This window comes from Furipterus horrens, unplaced genomic scaffold (genome assembly GCF_987537825.1).
Source record: "Furipterus horrens unplaced genomic scaffold, mFurHor1.1.pri manual_scaffold_3, whole genome shotgun sequence".
NCBI classification, from domain to species: domain Eukaryota; kingdom Metazoa; phylum Chordata; class Mammalia; order Chiroptera; family Furipteridae; genus Furipterus; species Furipterus horrens.
In genome coordinates, this window is record NW_028327173.1 from 7,234,560 (window position 1) to 7,255,222 (window position 20,663).

General features: G+C 48.7%; 2 protein-coding genes and 1 pseudogene across 2 annotated transcripts in view; 1 reads left to right on the top strand and 2 right to left on the bottom strand.

The window, feature by feature from the left end:
- The first annotated feature begins 1,042 nt into the window (after window positions 1-1,042).
- Window positions 1,043-20,663, top strand: part of VPS13D (vacuolar protein sorting 13 homolog D) — a 235,897-nt gene continuing 216,276 nt past the window's right edge. The window contains exons 1-8 of the mRNA XM_090268616.1: window positions 1,043-1,131; window positions 4,180-4,354; window positions 10,117-10,194; window positions 12,610-12,800; window positions 12,897-12,977; window positions 16,054-16,170; window positions 18,638-18,742; window positions 20,117-20,287. Of these exons, the coding sequence (XP_090124742.1) occupies window positions 4,258-4,354; window positions 10,117-10,194; window positions 12,610-12,800; window positions 12,897-12,977; window positions 16,054-16,170; window positions 18,638-18,742; window positions 20,117-20,287 (840 nt within the window). The 5' untranslated portion in view covers window positions 1,043-1,131; window positions 4,180-4,257. The remainder of the gene's footprint in view (window positions 1,132-4,179; window positions 4,355-10,116; window positions 10,195-12,609; window positions 12,801-12,896; window positions 12,978-16,053; window positions 16,171-18,637; window positions 18,743-20,116; window positions 20,288-20,663) is intronic.
- Window positions 1,178-2,447, bottom strand: LOC150014202 (uncharacterized; annotated as a pseudogene).
- Window positions 14,895-15,489, bottom strand: LOC150014203 (protein S100-A10). Its single transcript, XM_090271458.1, has one exon. It carries the CDS (start codon window positions 15,426-15,428, stop codon window positions 15,135-15,137), a length of 294 nt encoding a protein of 97 aa, XP_090127584.1. The 5' UTR covers window positions 15,429-15,489; the 3' UTR covers window positions 14,895-15,134.

Genomic DNA, 20,663 nt, shown 5'->3' on the forward strand with positions numbered 1-20,663 from the left:
TGTTCTTCCTGTTTTTCTGGTAACAATGTAAGATGAAGTGTCCATTTGTTTACTCTCTCACTCACAGCACCTTGACCGAGTCTTTTCTGTGCTCGGCAATGTCTAGGTGCTGGAGACACCGTTGTGAAAAAGGGAAAATCTCTGCTTCCAGGGAACCTTCAGAATGGGGAAAGATAACATGTATAAACAAATAAATAAGATAATTCGGGGAGCGTTAAGTTCTGTGAAGACAATACAATAGGGTCGTAGATGAGGGTGACTTAGCTAGGGTGGCAGGGAAATTCTCTCGGAGGGGGGGGGGAACGTTTGAAGCAAGAAGGGTTCAGCTTTCCGACTCCGCAGAGCTGCGCATCTGCAGCCCCCGGCCACACCGTCTGCCGGGCACTCGAAATGCGGCTCGTTTGAGCCGAGAAATGCTCTCAGTGCAAAATACACACGAGACTTCAAAACCTTACTATAAAAAGCCCTAAAATATCTCCCTAATAAAACATTTCTGTTCAGGACATATTGGGTTAAATAAAATGTATTAACTTCGCTGTTTTCTTTTCCCTTAAAAAAAAAATGTACCAACTTCGTACACTTAAAAATCACCGCGTGGTTTGCATTACCTTTCTATCGGGCAGTAGTGACAGCGGCAAATGGAAGGTCCCTAGGCGGGCACTGGAGGGGGCTGTGACAGAGCGGGCCGGGACAAGCGGCGGAAATAGGGATGGAACCGATCCAGCGGGATCTCGGGGCCACCTCCGCGGAGCAGCGGGCTTTCAGTCTAGCAGGGAAGTGGCATGGTCCGAATTAGGTTTTAACGGCCCCGTGCGGCTGCTAAGCGGAGACCTGACTTTCGGGGGGCGGCGTCGGACGGAAGGCCGGGCGTTTCCGAAGGAAGAATCCTGGGTTCCGATACCGCCTGCGCCCGAACATCGGCGGCCCCGCGCTCCCCTGCAGGAGCGGCCGCCGGCGCCAGGGGGCGCCCCCTCGATGACTCGGCGCTCGGCTGGCCAGGCGCTGGCGCGTCGCCCGCTCGATTGGTCGGGTCCGGGCGGGCCGGAGCGCAGCTCGCAGCGCCATTGAGGAGCCGCGGAGAGGAAGCGCCGCCGGTGACGGGCTTGGGCGGGCGGCCCGGGACACCGACAGGTACGGGCTGGGACGGGGAGGCGCCGGGCAGGGCAGGGGGCCGCAGGGTGGGCGGGGGCCGGCGGTCGGCCGCTCCGGCTCTGCTTAAGATCGGGGGGTCGGGGCCCGCCCGCGGGGAGCGCGGCTGCCGGAGCCCGGGACCCGGCGTCCGGTCCTGCGGCCGTCGGAAGTCCTCCGGAGAGCCCTGGGGCGTCCAAACCTCCGGCGGCGCGGAGCTTGCCGCCCTCACTTCCGGGCACTCCTGCGTCCGAGTCCGCACGGGCACCCCCTCCGCCTTCTCGGGCTGCTTGAGCCTCCCGGGACCCCGGCGGCCGTGTCCTGGCGAGTTCGGCCAGAGCCGGCGCCCTTCTGGGGTCCTGACAGCCTGCCGCCCTGGGATTGGAGCGGTGTCAGTCCACATTGACCCCCCCCCCCCACCCCGCCGCCGCCGCCCCTCGGTCTCAGTGCGGGACCCTCGTGTGCGAGCCCCGCAACCCAACACCCAAGAATGGGGCGCCAGTCAGTTCTCCAGAGTGTCCAGCCCCCTCCCTCCGCCAGCCTTTTGGGGTCACGCTCTGTCATGGGACGGACCTCAGGCCTCACACCTGTCATTACTCCTGGCCTCCCGGGGTTCCGCCCCGGCCGAGCCCCTCCCAGGTGTGGGACCCCCGGCGCCGTTCCCACGAGGCTGGATCCGGAAGGTGGGGTCTCCGTTCCCCGGAGCGGAGCTTAGGGCTTTGGGGGCAGGAGGGCTGTGGGAGCCTCGCCTTCCGGACCCCGGGCCTGGCATCCGCCCGCCTCCCGCCTCCTCTCCCGGAGCTGCCCGGGGCTGGCGGCCCTGAGCCCGGCCGCCTGTGGGAGGGGCGCCGGGGTCCAGTCGCAGCCCTTCCTACTCCCGGCTCCGGCCGCCGCTGGAGGGTGGGGCCTGGCTCAAGGTCACCCGGCTCCCTGTCCGCCCGAGGGCCGCGCACTGATCCCCGGTGTCACCTGCGCCACCGATTAGGGGAAGCCAGCGGGGGGTGGGGGCGAGGCCGCTGCCGGGAATCCCCGATGGACCTGCGTGTAAACACTTCGGGCTCCCGGCCAGTCTGGCGGCCCTTCCGACACCGGACTCCTTAAGGGAATCCGTGAAGTGGCTGCAAGCCTGGTCTCCATGCTCCGCAGGACTCATGCTTTCTGGCGTGGGTCTCAGTGTGCTGACCAGGGCGTCTTACAGCGCTTCCAATCTGTGCTTTTCAGTCTTCCACCTGCAGGGTGAGTAGAGGAGGGCCCGGTCTTGTGTACAAACTAACAGTTGTTTCCCTTCACTGGGAGCCCGTTTGTAGCTGGCAGAGAGTTTGTTGGCATGTGGGACTGAAATCAGTGGAAGTAGCTTCAAAAATAGAGTGCTCTGACTCGGGCGCTTTGCCTGAGTGTGCTTGGAGTCTGTAGCGGAAGACTGGGTTCCTATCTTGTTTTCACGGGTTTACTTGTTTGAAGTTTAAATAAAGGAATGTTTCTTTTACGCAGACTGTTAAACCTTTATTATGTTTTTAAAACTTTGTTCTTGTAACCTGTTCTTCAAATAAATGTGTCCAATAATCTTCAGTAGATTCCTAGTTTCACATAAAATGTAGCTTTAAAAAAACCTTTGGCTCTGGCCGGTGTAGCTCAGTAGATTGAGCGTCGGCCTGAGAACCAAAGGGTCCCTGGTTCGATTCCCAGTCAGGGCACGTGCCTGGGTTGCCGGCCAGGTCCCCAGTTGGGGGGCGTGTGAGAGTCAACCACACGTTGATGTTTCCCTCTCTTTCTCCCTCCCTTTCCCTCTCTAGAAAGATAAATAAGTAAAATCCTAAAAAAAAAAAAAAATCTTTGGGAAGAAATGAGTATTTCACCAAATGCTGTTTATTTACCAATTCACTTTTGCTGTCGTTGCTAACAAATAAAATTCCTTCCTGGAGGTTCACCCTTACAGGGCCTTGTGTTTTGCGCCTTTGCTGGGTGTGGGAGCCTTCCAGTTGGGATAAGTGTATCTTCTGGCACTGAGATGAATCACTGGAGGAGGGGCGCAGTGCTTGGAAAGGATCCCCAAGGGGGTGGTTCCAAGTGGGTTGCGTGCCACAGCGAGTCTGCAGTGTCCCATGTGACCGGCTGGTGTCTGAGCAAGATTTGGAGCTCGGGGTTCTGACTGGGACCTATTAGCGGAGTGATCTCTGGAGTCATTTAAACTTTTGGTATCTCAGGTTCCCTCCTGTTAAATTTTTTGTAAAACCAAAAATCTATGTAGTTGTAGTTATACTAATAACCACGAGGTGTTATTAATAATAATGATAGACAGCAGTAATTTCGTACAGAATGCAAACACTGTAGCTGGAACCAGAGGATTTCTAGTGTTTGTGATTACTAAGACAGTTCATTGTATCAGCATCAGGTAGGAGGAATGCAGCTCCAGGACATTTAAGAACAGTGATAAACCACTGCCTTCTCCCTTCTTTTTATATCATTTTACAAATGATCCCGATGAACACATTTGCAAAATTGAATTAGGGAAGGCTTAAGGAGGATCATTGCAGAAGATGAAGTTCATTGATACAATCTCGCAGTGTACTTTTGCCTTAATCTAGGACACGGTTTCTCTGGCTAGACAGTTCTTTGCTGCGGGGAACTATCTGTGTGTTGTGGGATGTGTAGCAGCATCCGCGGTCTCTAAGTACAAGCAGCCTCCCACTCCTGACACCCAAAATATCTCTAGACATTGCCAGCTCACACCTGGATGGGAACCTGGGTCCCAAGGTGAGTCACTAAAAGCAGGCAGTGTAATGATCAGTTACAGTGAAAAGATACACAGCTTTGAGTGGCAGGTACCATTTGGTAAATTTGTAAGTGACTATTCCTGCGGCTGCATCCAAATGTAGATGAATTGGTTTCACCCTCCAGTTACTAACAGGGTGTCTTACAATGCTGCTCACCCCATGCTTGCCTAAATCTGTGCTTTGAATTCATCCACCTTTAAAGAAAGTAGAATAGGAAAGATCACCTTAAAATCATGTGTTTTTTTGTTGATTTCCTTTTTTTTTCTTCCTTTCATAGACGCTTCTATGACCATGACAGAGAGAGAAGTAAAGAATGAGCGGTGATTTTTGAACACCTTGTCTTGGGGACATAGTCATGTTGGAAGGGCTTGTAGCCTGGGTTCTTAATACCTACCTGGGGAAATACGTCAATAACCTGAACACTGACCAGCTGTCTGTGGCGCTTCTGAAAGGTGAGTGCGTAGATCTCTTTGGTAAAGAGTGCCTTCTTTGCAGGTGGTATATTCTTTTTGTTGTATTGAGAATAATAAAACATGATGCTCAGATGGCTTTTTATTAAATATGTGTAAAAGGGAATAATTTCTCCCATATGACATCAGTTTTTATTATAGGATAACTTAAGTATGTTAGCTGTATTGCTGCAGATTTTAGGGAACTGTTAAATCTAGACTCCGGGTGATGTTTAGCCTTATGAAGCTTTATGGAGGCAGCCATGATGTGGTGACCATGGGTGCAGTGATACTGAAATGTGGAGCCTCAGTTTCTGTAGAAAAAGAGGGCAGTGCACCTCTCCAGGGTTGCTGCAAGGATCAGGTGGAGTGACATTTGAAGCTCCCCTCCTGCTGGTGTATAATAGACACTGGCAGAGGTATTACAGTGTGTTCCTGTGCTGTGTCCGACAGGATTTCTGAGGGCTTGTCTTGCTTAGTAAAGTACCGAAAGCTTGAGACATTTTAGCCTTTATAGGCCTGTACTTGGTAAATGCAGTCCAGTGATTTGGTGTGGGGATTGGAAGGCTGCTTTTGTTTTTCTCCTCCTTGTTTTCATTTAAGTTCTCTTTGTTCAGCTCAAAATGGAACCCTTTAATAAATCTAGAGAAAGGAGGTAAAGGCAGCCTGCAGCCACGTAGACTCGTGGACAGTGGGCAGGAGAACGCATGCACGGTGCAAACCTCAGCCTCCTGGAGCGTGAGTTTTGGCACGCGGATCAGGACAGGTTAGTGGCGACAGCAGGGGTATAGGTGGTGCTGTCCCCGCGAATAGGGTGCCAGTGGTTCCCCTGTCCCCAGGGGTGCTGCTTCCCAGGTCTCTCTGACCCATCGAAACCAGTACAGTGACTGTGGCGGTGATAGGCCGTGGGGAGCTATCCCGGGCACACCTCCCATCCCCTCTTCTTCCTCGGACGCAGAAGTGGGGGCTTCCTAATCTCCGCCCCCGCTTCCCTCCGGTCCTTCGAAGGGAGCTGTTCAGTGCAGAGTGAGTGGCCCGTCTGTCAGGGAAGAAGAGTTCAAAGTACAGTGGTCACGCTGAGTTCACCTCTTTGGGCACTTATTGAAGTTCCTGTAACCAAGTCGTACAGGGCAGGTGCCAGGGCCCAGAAGGGGAGCCGCACAGCGTAGCCGTGCTGATAAAAGAGCTGGCTCTCTCCGCCGTGGAATGGCAAGAGGGCGTTTGCTACAGAAATGGATAAACAGAAATTCTTCCCGCACGCGGTGTATCCTGGAATCTGTACTAATGCGGGATTTCTAACCTCAGCAGTTTTAGACAGAAGATATCTTGTAAAAAGCGTGTGTATCTCTCTGACGCTTTAAACTGCTTCTCTATGCTTCTTTCCTTTTTTTAAAGAAGTGTTCTCTGTGGCCCGTACGGAACCTGTGGGACGGGAGGAACGCTCCGAGCCCTGCAGAGTGAAGAGGCGTTTTCCTGCGGAGCCGGGGTCGGGCGGCGCCACCTACTGGGCCCGGAGCGCGCGGGGCGTCCCGGAGCGCGGGGCGGCTTTGTGAAGGGGGTGGCGCTGCCTGCTGATCCGATGACACAGTTATAGTTAGTCGTGTTGGGGGGATGTTATTTCAGTCTGTCTGCAACTGTTTGCTATCCTAGATGCCTTGGCCGTTGCAGAGAAGCGGTCAGAAGTCGGGATTCTGTCGCCAGACTGTGTTTGAATCCTGGTTTCTCCATGGACCAATAGCTTGGGCCAATAATTTGAGTAATTTTACTCAAATTCTTCATGTCTCTCTCTTCCTTTCTGTAAACTGGAGATAATATTAACTGTCTCATAAGGTTCTGAGTACTGAACACAGTAACATAAGCCGAAGAGCTTAGAACTGTTCTTGGCATAGCGTGAGTGAGCCCTCAGTCACTGGGGGTCATTGTCATCGTCATCACGGGCAGCAGCATGTGGCTGGCTGGTGGGCAGCTGGACTGGGGAGGTCCATTGTGCACACATGGTAGAAGGAACAAAAATGCAAAGGTAGCATTTGCGTGGTTAAAGGACAGAGATGGCATGCGTGGAAGGTTTTCCTCACTCAGTCATTCAGCAAACACTCGCTGAGCACCCGCCGTGGGTGAGGCTCTGTGTTATGGAATCATACAACAGGGAGGCTGTGGAAGGCACCCGGAGCTCAGGCAGAGGAGCTAACCCCGGTGACACCACTTAGAAGCTGTTTGTGGCTGTGCGCAAGGTACCAAGGCCTCCTCTTCACCCCCTCTCCCGTTTGCCGCCTGGGGTCACAGGTCTGGTATGAACCCCGGCTACCAGCTCTGTGAGTTTTAAGCGAGCTGCTTGTCCTCTGAGCTTCGCTTTTCTCATCTCAAAAATGGAACAGATAATGGTGATTCCTCATGCTGTTGTGGTATAATGCCTACGCTGTGCCTGGCACATAGTGAGACCTCACCACATGATCGCTGTTGTTATTTTTTTAAGTATATTTTATTGCTTATGTTGTTACAGTAGTCTCAATTTCTTTTCCCTTTGCTCTCCTCCTCCCAGTACCCCCTTCCCCCCAGCAATCCCACCCCCCCTTAGTTCATGTCCATGTGTCATGCATATAAGTTCTTTGGCTTCACCCTTTCCTATATTATTCTTAACTTCCCCCTGTCTGTTTTGTACCAACCAATTATGCTTCTTAGTCCCTGCACCGTTTCCCCATTTCTCCCCCTTCCCACTCCCAGCTGATAACCCTCCAAATGATCCCCACACCTATGATTCTGTTCCTATTCTGGTTCGCTTAGTTGGATTTTGTTTTTATTTTTTAGATTTGGTTGTCGACAGGAGTTTGTTGTCATTTTGATAGCTGTTGTTGTTACTGCTATACTGATCCACCTCCGTCTGTACAGTCCTTGCCCTTGGAGAGCTTGCCGTTACCCTGTTGGGGAGACAGAAATTACCCGGTCATCCAAGGCAGTGTAAATTGTTATTACTGGACATGTAGGCATTTGCAGTGGGGTGCAAAGGCAGGAGCCACTCCTCCTGTCTTTGAGACTCTGGGAAAGCTGTACGGAGGTGGCTTTGAGTGGATCTCAGCAGGATTGCGATGCGGGTACGAGTGGGTCCCCACGCTCCAGGTTGAATGAAGCACATGAGCGGAGACAGAAGGCCGAAACCTTTCAGGGCACGTCTGGGGCCAGAAGGCAGTGGCTGCCAGTGCCTCGTCAAGGAGTTGGAGCTTCGCCGTGGGCATACCTGTATATCTGTAACCCAAAGCTTAGGCGCCCCTACTTTTTCTCTTCATAAGTTCTTCGTCTCAGATGGACCTAGAGCCGAGGGGAGAGGATTCAGTAGGCATTCGCGATTACTAAAAAGTGACCTCTAAATTCACTCCAGTTCTAGTGACTAGATCTGCTGCCAATCTGGGATGAGGAATTTTTGGGTTAAAGAGGTAGCCATGAATAAGCCTGCAAATTACCTGCCTGGAACTAAATGAACAGCATTATCCTTTCTAAAGTATTCACTTTGCTGGGTGCTTCAAGGCCTTGCCCCCAGTTGTGGGTGCCTGTTTGAGTGGGTGGGGAAGTGGGAGACCTCTGGGCTTGAACCATGGCTGCTACAGTTTTGCCTTAGTCCTCAGTTCTTCTCATTCTTTCCATTTCTGCTCCTTTCCAGACCACCTCCTTCATTCTCTGGGCTTCCGCTTCTTTAATTCCTCACGGTGTAGGTTGCCTACAGTTCCAAGGACACATTGGGCCGTCTGCCTCGTGACAGCTTTGGGTGTTGTAAAATAGGGCACCTGATTCAAATGGCAGATGTTGCTCTTCCAAAGAAGAAGAAACTACACACTTTCCTTCCTTGAAGTCCGCTTTAACTGATAAGGAACATGCTTCATGATTTTTTCCCCCCTAAGGATCATTTTCTCGCCATATGTGGAAATACTGTTTGTCCAGCCTCTCTGGAGTTATTAACTTCTTATGATTATTCTTTTTTCTTTTTTAGATTTTATTTATTTATGTTTAGAGAGTGGGGGAAGGGAGCGAGAAAGAGAGGCAGAGAAACATCAGTGTGTGGTTGCCACCCATGCGTCCCCAACTGGGGACCTGACATGCAACCCAGGCGTGTGCCCTGACTGGGAATCGAAGCGGCGACCCTTTGGTTTGCAGGCCGGCGCTCAATCCACTGAACCACACCGGCCAGGGTCCTTGGGGTTATTCTTAAGGTATGTGGATCCTTCCTACAGACAGATATTGCTGCAAGAGTCTAAGAAATAAGTTGGCTGCATTTGCTCAGAATCTGCCAAATTGCTAGATTCGAATACTTCCTTAGAAGCCTGTTATGCACAAGTCTTGCACGATTATTTAGAGGGGAAAATAATAAAATTCTTGCGTTACTTTTTCTTTGCAGGGGAAGGCTTGCTTGCCTTTCTTCTGGACTCTCTTACCAGTTAATGGTTGCTGCGTGGTTGTCTGCACTGCTTGTTCTGGGAAATAATGTATCTCAGGCAGATTTCAGTAGCTCAGAAATCACCTTGTGTGGTGGAGATAGTTTTGTAATAATGACGAATGTCACCCGAGCTCTTTGAGGGCGGGGATCCTGCCTTCTCTTTTTGTATTCCCAGTGGCCAAGCACAGTGCGTAGCACAGGACAGGGATTGGTACGTGTATGTGAATTAATGTCTTCCCTAGCCGGGAGGGTGAGAGATCTAGACTGTTCCTTGGAGGCCTCTTGTACTTTAGACTTGTACTTTAGAGTTTAAGTCATTATAAAAGCTGGGTCTGCCTTCTGCCTGGTTATCACACCTGCAGGTGGAGGTGCTGAGGAGAACCTGTGGAGCTGGTGCCTCCAGAAGAGAGAACATAATTCTTTTTGGTGACCAGCTTTATTCACCTCCCACGTCTCTCAGATGTTGTGTGCAGTGCAACCATTGTGGGAGGGCTGGGGTAGGAGAATAGCGGGAGCTCGTTAACAATTGCAAATTTCTGTGTTTCAAGCCCAGAGACATCTGGGAAGGGGCCCCCAGGAGCCTGCATTTCACCCCAGGAGATTCGGATGTTAATGGTCCTTTGACGAACATTACTCTCTAAACTAGGGGTCTGCCGACTGGCTGGCTGGCCAGATCCCACCTGTGAGCTGAAAATGGCTTCTACATTTTTAAAGGCTTGTGAAAAAACAAAAACAAACGGAGAGTACGCACCAGGCACCGTAAAGCCTGAAATATTTACTATCTGGCTCATAACAAGAAGTTAGGTCTCTGCGTAAACCCTTCATCTGCTGGTAAAGCCCCGCCGCTATGTACACGTCAGGGTGGGATGGTCAGGAAATTAGTTCTGATAACGCACACAGGCTGGTGGCGCTGCCTCCACGGCTTTCCATCGCTGTGGTCTCGTTACGCTTTCCCTTTAACCTTCCGGGATCTGCACACAGCAGTCATCTGTGCTTTTGTTGGGCGAACAATTTCATGATGTTGTTTTTACTTATTTATGTATTATTTTATTTTTTCAATTACCGTTAACACTCAGTATTATTTTATATTAGTCTCAGGTGTACAGCCGCATAGCGGTTAGCCAATCATATGCTTTACAAAGTGGTCCCAAGATAGTTCCAGTGCCCTCTGGCCCCATGCATAGTTGTCACAGTATTATTGACAATATTCCTTAGGCTGCACTTCACATCCCCGTGACTGTTACGGAACTGACAGTTTGTACTTGTAAATTCCTCATCTGTTTCACCCCGTCCCCCCAACCCCCCTACCATCTGGCAACCAGTGATGTTTTCATTTTTTTAGGTGCTGTTGAGTTAGAAAACTTGCCATTGAAGAAGGATGCCTTGAAAGAACTGGAATTACCATTTGAAGTCAAAGCTGGTAGGTGGACCTGCGGAGAGGGAGGAGATCTGAGGGAGGAGATCTGAGTGTGCGCTGTTTGGGAACTGAAGCTCAGAGCCCTTGACTTTGGCTCTCCTTGGCCAAGAGGGGCAGGGTGGGAAGTGCGGAGTGCAGATCCATCTCAAAGTGTGGTATCTGGGCCACTGACACCAGGATGCCTGTGGGGGTGGGGGGGAGGTCACACGGCCCTCAGACCTACCGAGTCTGACCCTCCAAGAGTGTGTCCTTGAACCTGCATTTTTAATAAGCACCTCCACTGATGCTTATGTTTCGTAACCTATGAGAACTGTTCTAGATACAAGGGGGTTATTTACAGAGAACTCATTGCAACTGTTAGTGAAAGTTTTCTCTGCTGCATGAAAGTGTGCTGTGGAACGGTGTGCCTGGGCTTGTATTCCATACCTGCCACTTTCTGGCTGTGTGACCTTGGGTAAGTTCCCTAACAGCTCTGTGTGCTTCCTCGTCCTTCAGATGGGGTAATAATAGTACCTACATCAAAGGGTTGTGGAAGGGCATGCCGGAGTGGACGCATGGAAATTACCCAGGACAGTGCCTGGCCCACTCAGTGGATGTTTGCAGTTATATAGGAGTTCGGCATTTCCTGGGTTTGGTGAGGAGGCGAGTATTGTTCTGGAATAAAAATATTCTCTGTTGAATGACCACTTATAAGATTAGTCTCTATTCAGGCACCCCTCGTCATTCAGCAGGAGCCTATGAGTGTCAGTTGTCCCCTTCTCCTGGAGTGCTTCTGTTACAGTAAAATGTGGCACATTGCAGGTCAGCGGCTCGGTGAAGTGGAATAGGGCCCTTGCAGAAGATTTAGGCTTCCTTGAAATCTATTCAGGTGATGGGGCAACTGCCAGAGTCACAAGCGTAGGCACCGACATGTTAGAATCTGAAAGAAAACTCAGAAACGATGATACTTCCCAAGAGTTATTGTTTGAATAGCAAAGGATTAAGAGAGGCTCTCAGGAAAAATTGATGTTTCTAATATTTTTGCAAAAATAATGATTTTTATGCTTGTTCTGCAAAAATGAAGTGAAACCTAACAAGTTATATTTTGGAGTCATATAATTATTAGAATATTATGTATTCTCTGCCCAATTAATTTCAGTTAGAATTGCAACTGTGCACTAATTATTGTTTAAATTCTTTGCTGTAAAAATTGTGTGTTTCAGTTATAGTACAAATTTTTTGAACTATAAAAAACTTAATTTTTTACATAATATCCAAATTTAAAAAAATTTAAAAATTGTAAATTTCTTAATTTGGTACTAGATTGCACAGTTGATCACTTGGTGTTGTCATTAAAAATGCCATTGTTGCCCTGACTGGTGTGGCTCAGTGGCTTGAGCACCGGCCTGCAAATCAAAGAGTCACCAGTTTGATTCCCAGTCAGGGCACATGCCTGGGTTGCAGGGTCAGGTCCCCAGTTCGGGGCACATGAGAGGCAACCACACAGTGATGTTTCTCTTCCTCTCTCTCTCCCTTCCTTCCCCTCACTCTAAAAATAAATAAATGAAAAATTAAAAAGAAAACACCATTGTTAATGCTATTCTTTTATATTAAAATGGGCCGGCAAAAGTAGGTTTACAGTTGTGAGTATGTGAAAGTTTTTTCCTGCATTATTGATTAATCATTGTATCATTTATTATTATTATTAACCTACTTTTGCGCACCCCTGTATAACAGATCAATCCCACTTGAATTTTAGATCTTACAGGGTCCTGGCCATACTGAGGTAACGGTGCCGCTTTCAGAGGTGGGTCTTTGAGGGATCCGCCAGGGCAGTTCAGGCGTTCTATTCCTTAGTGGTGACCTGCCTTTAATTAACTGAATTTAAAGGAGGCTTGAGTCCCAGGAGGCTTGGCTAGAAGTGGTAGCTCTCCCATCAGCCCAAGTTCTCACGAGGCATCAGAATCCTTCCCCCACAGAATGCCGCTGCAGCCTCACTGTGTTTCAGGTGGCACGTTCGAGACTGGCCGTGTGGGAAGTCTGATGAGTCCCACTACGGCCGTATCAGCCAGCAGGTTACTAACGAACAGGAAATGAGCTTTGTGCCCATGGGCTTGTGCAGGTGCCATGGCAAGAGGGACACCCCAAGGAAATGTAAGCTGCAGTCCAGGTGGGGAAGAGGAGTTTCCAGGAGACAGATACTGCACGTGGTGTGGTCCAGTCACACGGCACTTCTCCCATTTTCTGCCTTACTGTGCCTAAGTCTTACCGACCTCAGCCTACTAACATTGGTTTCCCACGTATGAGGACCTGTTGCCTGTTTTCATAAGTTAAAAAAAAAGGGAAAAATAATAATGCTCCTTCAAGAATACTAGAAGAATGCAGAAAAATAGAACTAAAAACGAGTACAGACATTTACCAAGACTTTCCTTTTCCTAGGCTTAATTGGGAAAGTGATCCTTCAGATTCCCTTTTATCGCCCCCATGTGGACCCTTGGGTGATCTCCATCTCCAGCCTTCACTTAATTGGAGCCCCTGAAAAAATACAGGATTTCAATGATGAAAAGGAGAAGCTGTTGGAAAGGGAACGCAAGAAGGCTCTGCTTCAAGCCCTGGAGGAGAAATGGAAGGCAAGGCTGATGTCCGTTGGCCCGTAGGAGCGGCGTGGGGACTCCTGGCAGGAGCAGAGCGCCAGCTTGGGCTCACTGTGGCTCTTCTCTTTGCAGAGTGAATGCCAGCAGAAAGGGGAGTCCTACTGGTATTCAGTCACCGCCTCGGTAGTTACGAGAATCGTGGAGAATATTGAAGTAAGCCGTCTTGACTTTTATAAAGTAGAAACCCAAGAGGGACTTCCTTCTCAGGCTCTAGTGTATTTCACTTGCCAGTTTGCTTCTCCTGGGTCTCACTGATTCTCTGTCGACAGGGCGGACTGTTCAGGTGTGCCCTTTTCCAGGCGGTGCCAAAGGCTAAACCTGAAAAGTCAGTCCCAGGTCTAGGCTCCGGGCACACAGGTTTTTCTTGCATCTGTTGGTGTGAGTAGGAGTTTTCACTTCGCTTACATTTCACTTCACTTTCTTTTTGAATGTTGGAATCCCACTTGCTAAAAGGATTTAGCTCCTGAGAAGCCAGGTCGCCTGAGCCTTCATGACTTGTTTCAGGGTAAATCACTCAAACCTCCCTGCTCCCAGCTTCTGCATCTGGACAATGAGAGAGGTCGGATTCGTGGTTTCTGGTTGATTATGCAGTGAATTATGAGTCGCTCACTAAGATATTTAATCCCCCAGATGTAGCTGGGGCACGAGGGTCAGTGCTGGCTGTTGACCATCTTTTCCATTTTAATTACAATTTTGTCCTGAAAAACTAGATCAGAGTCCACACTAATTTTTGAGAATGTCATGAGTTAGCCCGTACTTACTAGCGCCAAGGTTTCCTTGCAGTGCCCAGGTGACACTGCTGTACCACTTCCCCCCAAATAGTCTGAGGTTGTTGGTTTCATAACTTTGATGAAAAGATTGGAACATTTGAGGTGACTACTTTGAATTCTGTGTCAGGAAGTTACGTTTTTTTAAAAAGCTGTCATTGATTTTTTTGAAAATTCATCAATAATATTTTATTTTTAATAATAGCTTTGCTGAGATTTAGTTCACATACCATAAAGTTCATACTTTTAAAGTGTACAATCTAATGTTTCTAGCACGTTTTCAAAATTGTGCATTGATCACCCCTATTCTAATTTGAGAAAATGCTCATCATCCCCCAAAGAAACCCTGTACCCAATTAGGAGTCACTCCCAATCCCCTCTCCCTCCAGCCCCTCTGCACCCACAAACCTCTTTCTCTGTGGATTTGCCTATTTTTGACACTTCGGATAAATGGAATCATATACTATGTGGCCTTTTGTGTCTGGCCTCTGTCACTTAGCAGAATGTTTCCGGGTTCACCCGTGTGTGGCATCTGTGAGTACGCCGTCCCTTTTCATGCCTGAATAATCTACTCCTTCGCATGCTTTGTCAAAGATAAACAAAGCGAGGCAGTAACTGCTGCCAGAAGGGGAAAGAACAGAACTGCGTTCCAGTGTGCACAGAGGTGGCCGGGCCTTCCAGAAGGAGCGTGAGGGGGTGTGGGGGGCTCAGGTGAGGAATTACAAAGGGGTGATCCTGTACAGGCGATCAGGCAGCTGCTAGCCAGGCTTCTAGCCTCCCGCAGAGTCTGGGGGACTGAGGCCCTGGCCTTCCTGGTGAGTACATTTCCGAGGGATGGCTTTCAGGTCCTTGAGTTGCAGGAGATCAAAAGGACATACCAAGGGACAGAGAAAGGCCTCGTAGAGCAACTGGGAATGCCCTAAGAAAGGGGGCTCAGAGGCTGATTGTTGAGTCATGTGGGAACTATGTGTTTAATTTTTTTGAGGGACTAGCAGACTGTTTTCCAAAGGGGCTGAGGCTGCACAGTTTTACAACTTTACCACTAATGCATGAGCATTTCAGTGTTTCCCCATCCTTGCTGGCACTTGGTATTGTCTGTCTTTTGATTTCAGCCACACTGGTGGGTTTGCAGTGATACCTCACTGTGGTTTTGACTTGCGTTTCCGTAGTGGCTGATGCTGAGCATCGTTCATATGCTTATTGGTCACTTATAGATCCTTTCTGGAGAAACAGCTATTCAAATCCTTGGCCCATTTAAACATTGATTTATTTGGTTTTTTTTTTTTTTTTTCAAATTATGAACTAAAAAAGAAATTTGTTTATTGAGGACATGAGGATATAAGCAATATAAAAATCAAACGCTTCTCTGGCTTTAATTAGCTTTTCTTTCTCTTGTCAAATGGGGGTGGGATTTTATTTGTACATTTTCTAAGGGTCCCAATCTGCTCATGAAATCCTTATACAGGGGGAAGCTGTGGGGCAGATATTCCTTAAATGACCCATTGGGAGAATTCTATCAGGGAGGAAATACCTGCTCCTCTGCCTACTTCTTTCCCTTCTGCTTCATGTGTACTACAAAATAGTCATTGCATGCGATGGTGAGCCCAGCAATTAGCGAAAAGAAGCTCTGGAAGCCCACTCTGCCATCTCGGCACTGGTCCAGGTCCTTCATTATTTTGTCTACGGCCAGAGGGTCTTTTTGATTTTCCAAAAATCCAGGGAACTCCTTTTCCATGAGAACTCTCAGGTCTTCCTTTGTTAAGTAGCCTTTATCCCCAGCGAATTTGTGAAATGTGAACATCATGGTTTCCATGGCGTGTTCCATTTGAGACGGCATTTTGGTGAGGTCTTGGTCCGAGGAGCGGCAGGATCGCTAGGCTGGCTGGGACGTGCAGCCAGTGAGCCTATTTGGTTTTTTAATTGTTCAAGTTGTAAGAGTTTTTGAGTATATTCCGATTCTAGTCCATTATCAGATATGGGATTTGTAAATATTTTCTCCCATTCTGTGGGTTGTCTTTTCACTTCCTATGATCATTTTTAATTCATTGAAGCAGAGTGCCTTTTCTGTGCCTTGCTTATGGGGGTAGGCAGAAATAAATAAATACATAAATAGGTACAAAGTGTGTATTTCCTGCTGGCGGTCCTGTGTGCAGGTGTGGGGGACACAGAAGCAAGGTCAAGGTATGAAAGATGGAGGGCCAGTTTTTGGGATATCTTCTTCTAATGTGTCTTTAAGGTGTCTTCTGAGGTGATTTACTACATTTACTGTAGCTCCCCTCCGTTCACGGCCAGCTTGTGGTTGTAACTCCGAGGAGCGCCGGGAGCGCTGGGTATGTGAGCGATGTACTTGTATGACAGGCCGGCCATGATGTACTTAGTGCGGCTCAGGGCAGTGTGACTCCCGCCTCTAGCACGCCACCTGCAGTGTCTAACGGTGCTTCTCCTTTGTCTCCCCTTCGCAGTTAAAAATTCAGGACGTTCATTTGCGCTTCGAAGATGGTATTACCAACCCTTCCCATCCTTTTGCCTTTGGCATCTGCATTAAGAATGTGTCCATGCAAAACGCTGCGCATGAGCCGGTGAGTATGAAGTGGGAGCGGACCGGGAAGAGGGTGGTAGTCCTAGGGAGTGCGGGGCCCTGCCTTTGGTCATTTTGTCCCGGGTAAGTGTGTTTGCATTCTCTTCCAGCTGTCCTTTCACTGGTGTGCGCGTCTGGTCTGTACGCTATAGGTCTGGCTTGCTGAAACAGGGAAACCAGTTTTCTCTGGCCTTTCAGTATGTCCCTTACCCATTCAGTGTCGGGACAGCCCCTTCATTTCATACACGAAGAAACCAAGGTACGGGAAGGCTTTCGTCTTCGGGTTTCTTCTCATACATGTGCGCTCCCCGGGTTAACTCATTCTGTTTCGTAGCTTCAGCTGCTGCCCGGGAGTATTTGCTGATGGTGTCTGCTTGGACTCCATTCTCCACCTCCCCACCGGCCTTCATACTCATGGTCTTTACCTGTGGACGCAGACGCCTCCAGGACATTTTAGTCTTGTCATAACCAGAAGGATCCCATTTTGTCCCATCTGCCCAATTTACTCTCCTGACCCCAGCTTTCTTCCTTTATCCTCTAACATGTTCCTGAGTGCCCAAACAGGTGAAAACTAACATCTTACGAGCCCTTTTATGTGCGAGGCACTGTTCTTAGTGCTTTTTGGGATTTAGCTCATGGAATTCTCGTTACTTTCATCACCTCTGTTGCCATCCTGAGGATGCTGGGGTGAACTGAGGGCGCATCAGCTCTGACCCTGGGATTGGCACGCTGGCCTGTGGGCCGAGTGGCCCGCTGCCTGGTGTGTAAATAAGGATTAACTGGATCCCTGCCACGCCCATTGTTTACTTACCGTGTCAGGCGGCTTCCGTGCTACATGGGAGAGTTCAGGCGTTACAGCAGGGACTGTGTGGTCTCCTGAGCCTCAGCGTTTACTCTCTGGCCCCTTTCAGAGAAAGTTTGCCATCCTGCTCCAGGGCGTGTGTTCTTACCCGCTGCCCTCATCTCTAGAGGCTTTGTGCTCATCCTTTTGCTTCTCATTTCTCAACTTCCATATCCATTTGATGACAACGCCCTGCCCACTTTTTCTGCAAAATGTCTCAAATGTGGCTCTTCCCTTAACCTCAGGGCAACTGTCTAAGTTCAGGATGCTGTCAGCTTTTGCCCGGGCTGATGAAACATCCTGTTCTGTGACCTCCTTGCTCCCGTCCCAGGCTCTTGATTCATTTTATACCAATGCTTCCCATCCTTTTCCACGTCACGGCACACAGAAAACAAATGTAGTATTTGCATAGGACGTGGGGGCAAATGGATGTGGCTGCTTGGGGTTGGAGTGGCTAGCTCAGACTAACCGTTATGTCTGCAAAGTATCCTGAGCCTGTAAACTTGCTCATTATCTTGACCCACTCCTGACTCATTTTCCCCGGTGCCCCGGCGAGGCACTCTGCTTTGCACTGTCGCCAGAGTTCTGTTTCTAAAACACATACCCGATCCTGATGCGTACCCACCTCAGACCCTCAGCGACTCCCGGTCACTTCGAGTATGAGCTCCGAACTCCTTGGTATGGCATGACCTCTCTTCCCGGTGTGTCGGTGTCCTGGGGCAGCCATAACAAAGTGCCACAAGCTACAGGACGTAAAACAACAAATATATTCTCTCTAGGTCTGGAGGGTAGAAATCCAGAATCGAGGTGTTGGCAGAGGCCCTGGGGGAGAAACTCTTCTATGCCTTTCTCCCTGCTTCAGGTGGTAGCCTTGGCATTCCTTGGCTGGTGGATGCGTCATTCCAGTCTGCGCCTCGCTTTGCACATGGCCTTCTCCCCGGTGTGTCTGTTCTTTTCCTTCTCATAAGGGCACCGTAGGGCCCACCCTAATGCAGTATGACCTCCTTTTAATTTGATTACGTCTGCAAAGATCTTATTTTCAAATAAGGTCCCATTCACAGGTTTTGGAAGGACCTGAATTTTTGGGAGTTGGGTGAGGAAACTATTCAACACCTAAGAACATCCAAGCTACTTTTTCTCTATGCATAACTAACTCCCCTCTCCAGATATGTTCATACACATGTACAGATACTCCCCACACCGCACGTGGGCTCTCCAGCTGTACAGATTCACCGTCCTCTGAAGATATCAGGCGTTTTGTATCGTTGACCCTGCTCTTTGACATGTGTGCCAGTCCCCTCCTCTTAACCAGTCCTATGCCTGAAACGCACACATCTTTGTTCCTCTTTCCACGGTGCCGTTTTCTCTTCGTTCGCTCATGGCATCTCATATATTCTTCCCCTGCTTCCCTCTGCTTAATTATTGTAAAGTTGTTTCTTCGTGTTTGCATCCTCAGTTAGCTATATGTGACCTCTGGAAGAGCAAAACCACATTTAAATCTAGTTTTGGTCGCCAGCACCTTGCAAAGTATGCCCCTTGCGTGATTCTTCACAAATGGCTTGCTGAATGAATGAATAAATGCATAAATAAAGTGAGTCATCTTGTTTTCGTCCCTGTCTTACCTCAGGTGCAGAAGTTAATGCGGAAAAAGCAATTAGATGTGGCAGAGTTTAGCATCTACTGGGATGTCGATTGCACTTTACTGGGGGACTTGCCTCAGGTGGAGCTGCAGGTACGACTCTGGCAGGGGGCCTCATTGCAACACTGCACTGACGGTAAAGTGGGGTGTGACCGCTGTCGCGTGGGTACTTGCCCTCCACGTCTGATTCCCATGTGCTGCTTGGGGTGCTTGCTGTGTATGTAACTGCACCACAGATAGTGTTTTGTGTATGTTTTACATTGATATTGCATTATTGATTTCTTTGTTATCTTTTTCTCACTTAACACGTTAAGCGCCATGTCAGTTACCGGTGACTGGCACTATACTTTCTGTTCGGACCGCATCAGTCACATATACTTTTCTAAAGTATTTAGAAAGCATTTCTAAAAGAATACAGAGTACAGATTGCGATAAATACATACAAGAAATATATCTGAAAATATACATGCAGTCTTATCGCAACCTCACACACGTCTCCGGCCGCCAGCTATTGGTGAAATTGGATATCGGGCCTAAACAGAAAGGAAGAAAAAACAGGCTGGGCACTTAACGTGTTAAGGCTGAGTGTTAAGGTTGATCAATGAACTTCTAGTTCATTGCTTCTGACTACTGCTAGTACCCCACCATATGCACCAAACGCATTATCGTTATCCAGGCCTCTCGCTGCCATATACCAGGCGTTCAGAGTTTCAATGAGTGACGCGCCAGATCTGGTTCTTAAAGAAGAGCTTTCTATGTTTGCGTTGGTCCTTTGGTGGCATTCCCTTAAGGAACACGGAGGTCATTCATTATAGGTCATTGGAAATAAAGTGTTACTGTGTGTGAAGGGCTCCAGAAATCTCATTTTAATCTTTTTGTAAAGAAATTGTAGGTGATTTAGGTGACATAGAGAAAAAGGACTCACTTCCCCCCGACCCAAGATTATCATTGACTTGCATGCTATTGGATGGCATAGTTTTTCTGCTGTTTTGATTAAGTGAATACTCTGCGTCTATACAGTAGAGCACTGTGCAGCTGTAAAATAAGGGCAAAGATGAATGTTTAAGGTATATATAGTATTACATTTAAAAAACCAAGGCAAAACAGGATATATGCCATTGTGTAAGAATGGTTAAAAAACGAGAAAATTATGGATTTGTCTGAATACATACAGATGCTCCTGGCAGGTTGCGTAAGACGCTGATACTATTGGTTGCCTCTGGGGAGGATAATTAGGTGGCTGGAGGATGGGAGTAGGAAGGAGATAATTCACTTTTTTTTTGCTTTAAAATTTAAAACCATGTGGGTATATTATTTAATAAAAATATAAATAAAAATTTTGAAATGCTGGTGAGCTTTAGATCTCAGCTTTATCCTGTTTTTGGAGTCTGATGTAATGTACATACTAACATGTAACTTGAACCTGAGAACATTTGCTATAATGACAGAGGTTCTTGTGACCCTCAGGAGGCCATGGGCAAGAGCACGGAGAGTCGCAACCATCACTACATCTTGGAGCCCGTGTGCGCCTCCGCCCTGCTGAAGAGAAACTGCTCCAAAGAGCCCCTGCGCTCTCGGCACACTCCCCGTATTGAGGGTGACATCCAGCTGGAGACCATCCCCTTGAAACTCTCCCAGGTACCCCGTTCCTCCCAGGTGGTTTATGCTGTCACGGTTGGACTGGGAGCTGGGGGGGGTGAGGAGCATGTTGATAGAAGGGTTGCATACTCTGCCGTACCCCAGCGGGGAGGAGAGGGCACCGAAGAGTCGTTCCCAGAGGTGTGGTGGGTGCGGCCTCCATTGCCTGTTTTACAGACGGATTGGGGTGATCTCAGGTTAGTTTCGGGTTGATGTCTTTACGTGCTGAGCAGCGCACAGAAACTCAGTAAGTATCAGTGGCTGAGTGTCCAGGGAGAAACGCCGCTTGATGCTGAGATTGGGTCTTTCGGTTTGCACTGGATTTCAACTCAGTGGATTGACTCCTGTGAATTCTCCTTGTGAGATAAGTGTCTTA

Bases quoted from the DNA above. Each gene is read 5' to 3' on its own strand.
- LOC150014203 (XM_090271458.1), bottom strand. From the start codon at position 15,428: ATGCCGTCTCAAATGGAACACGCCATGGAAACCATGATGTTCACATTT.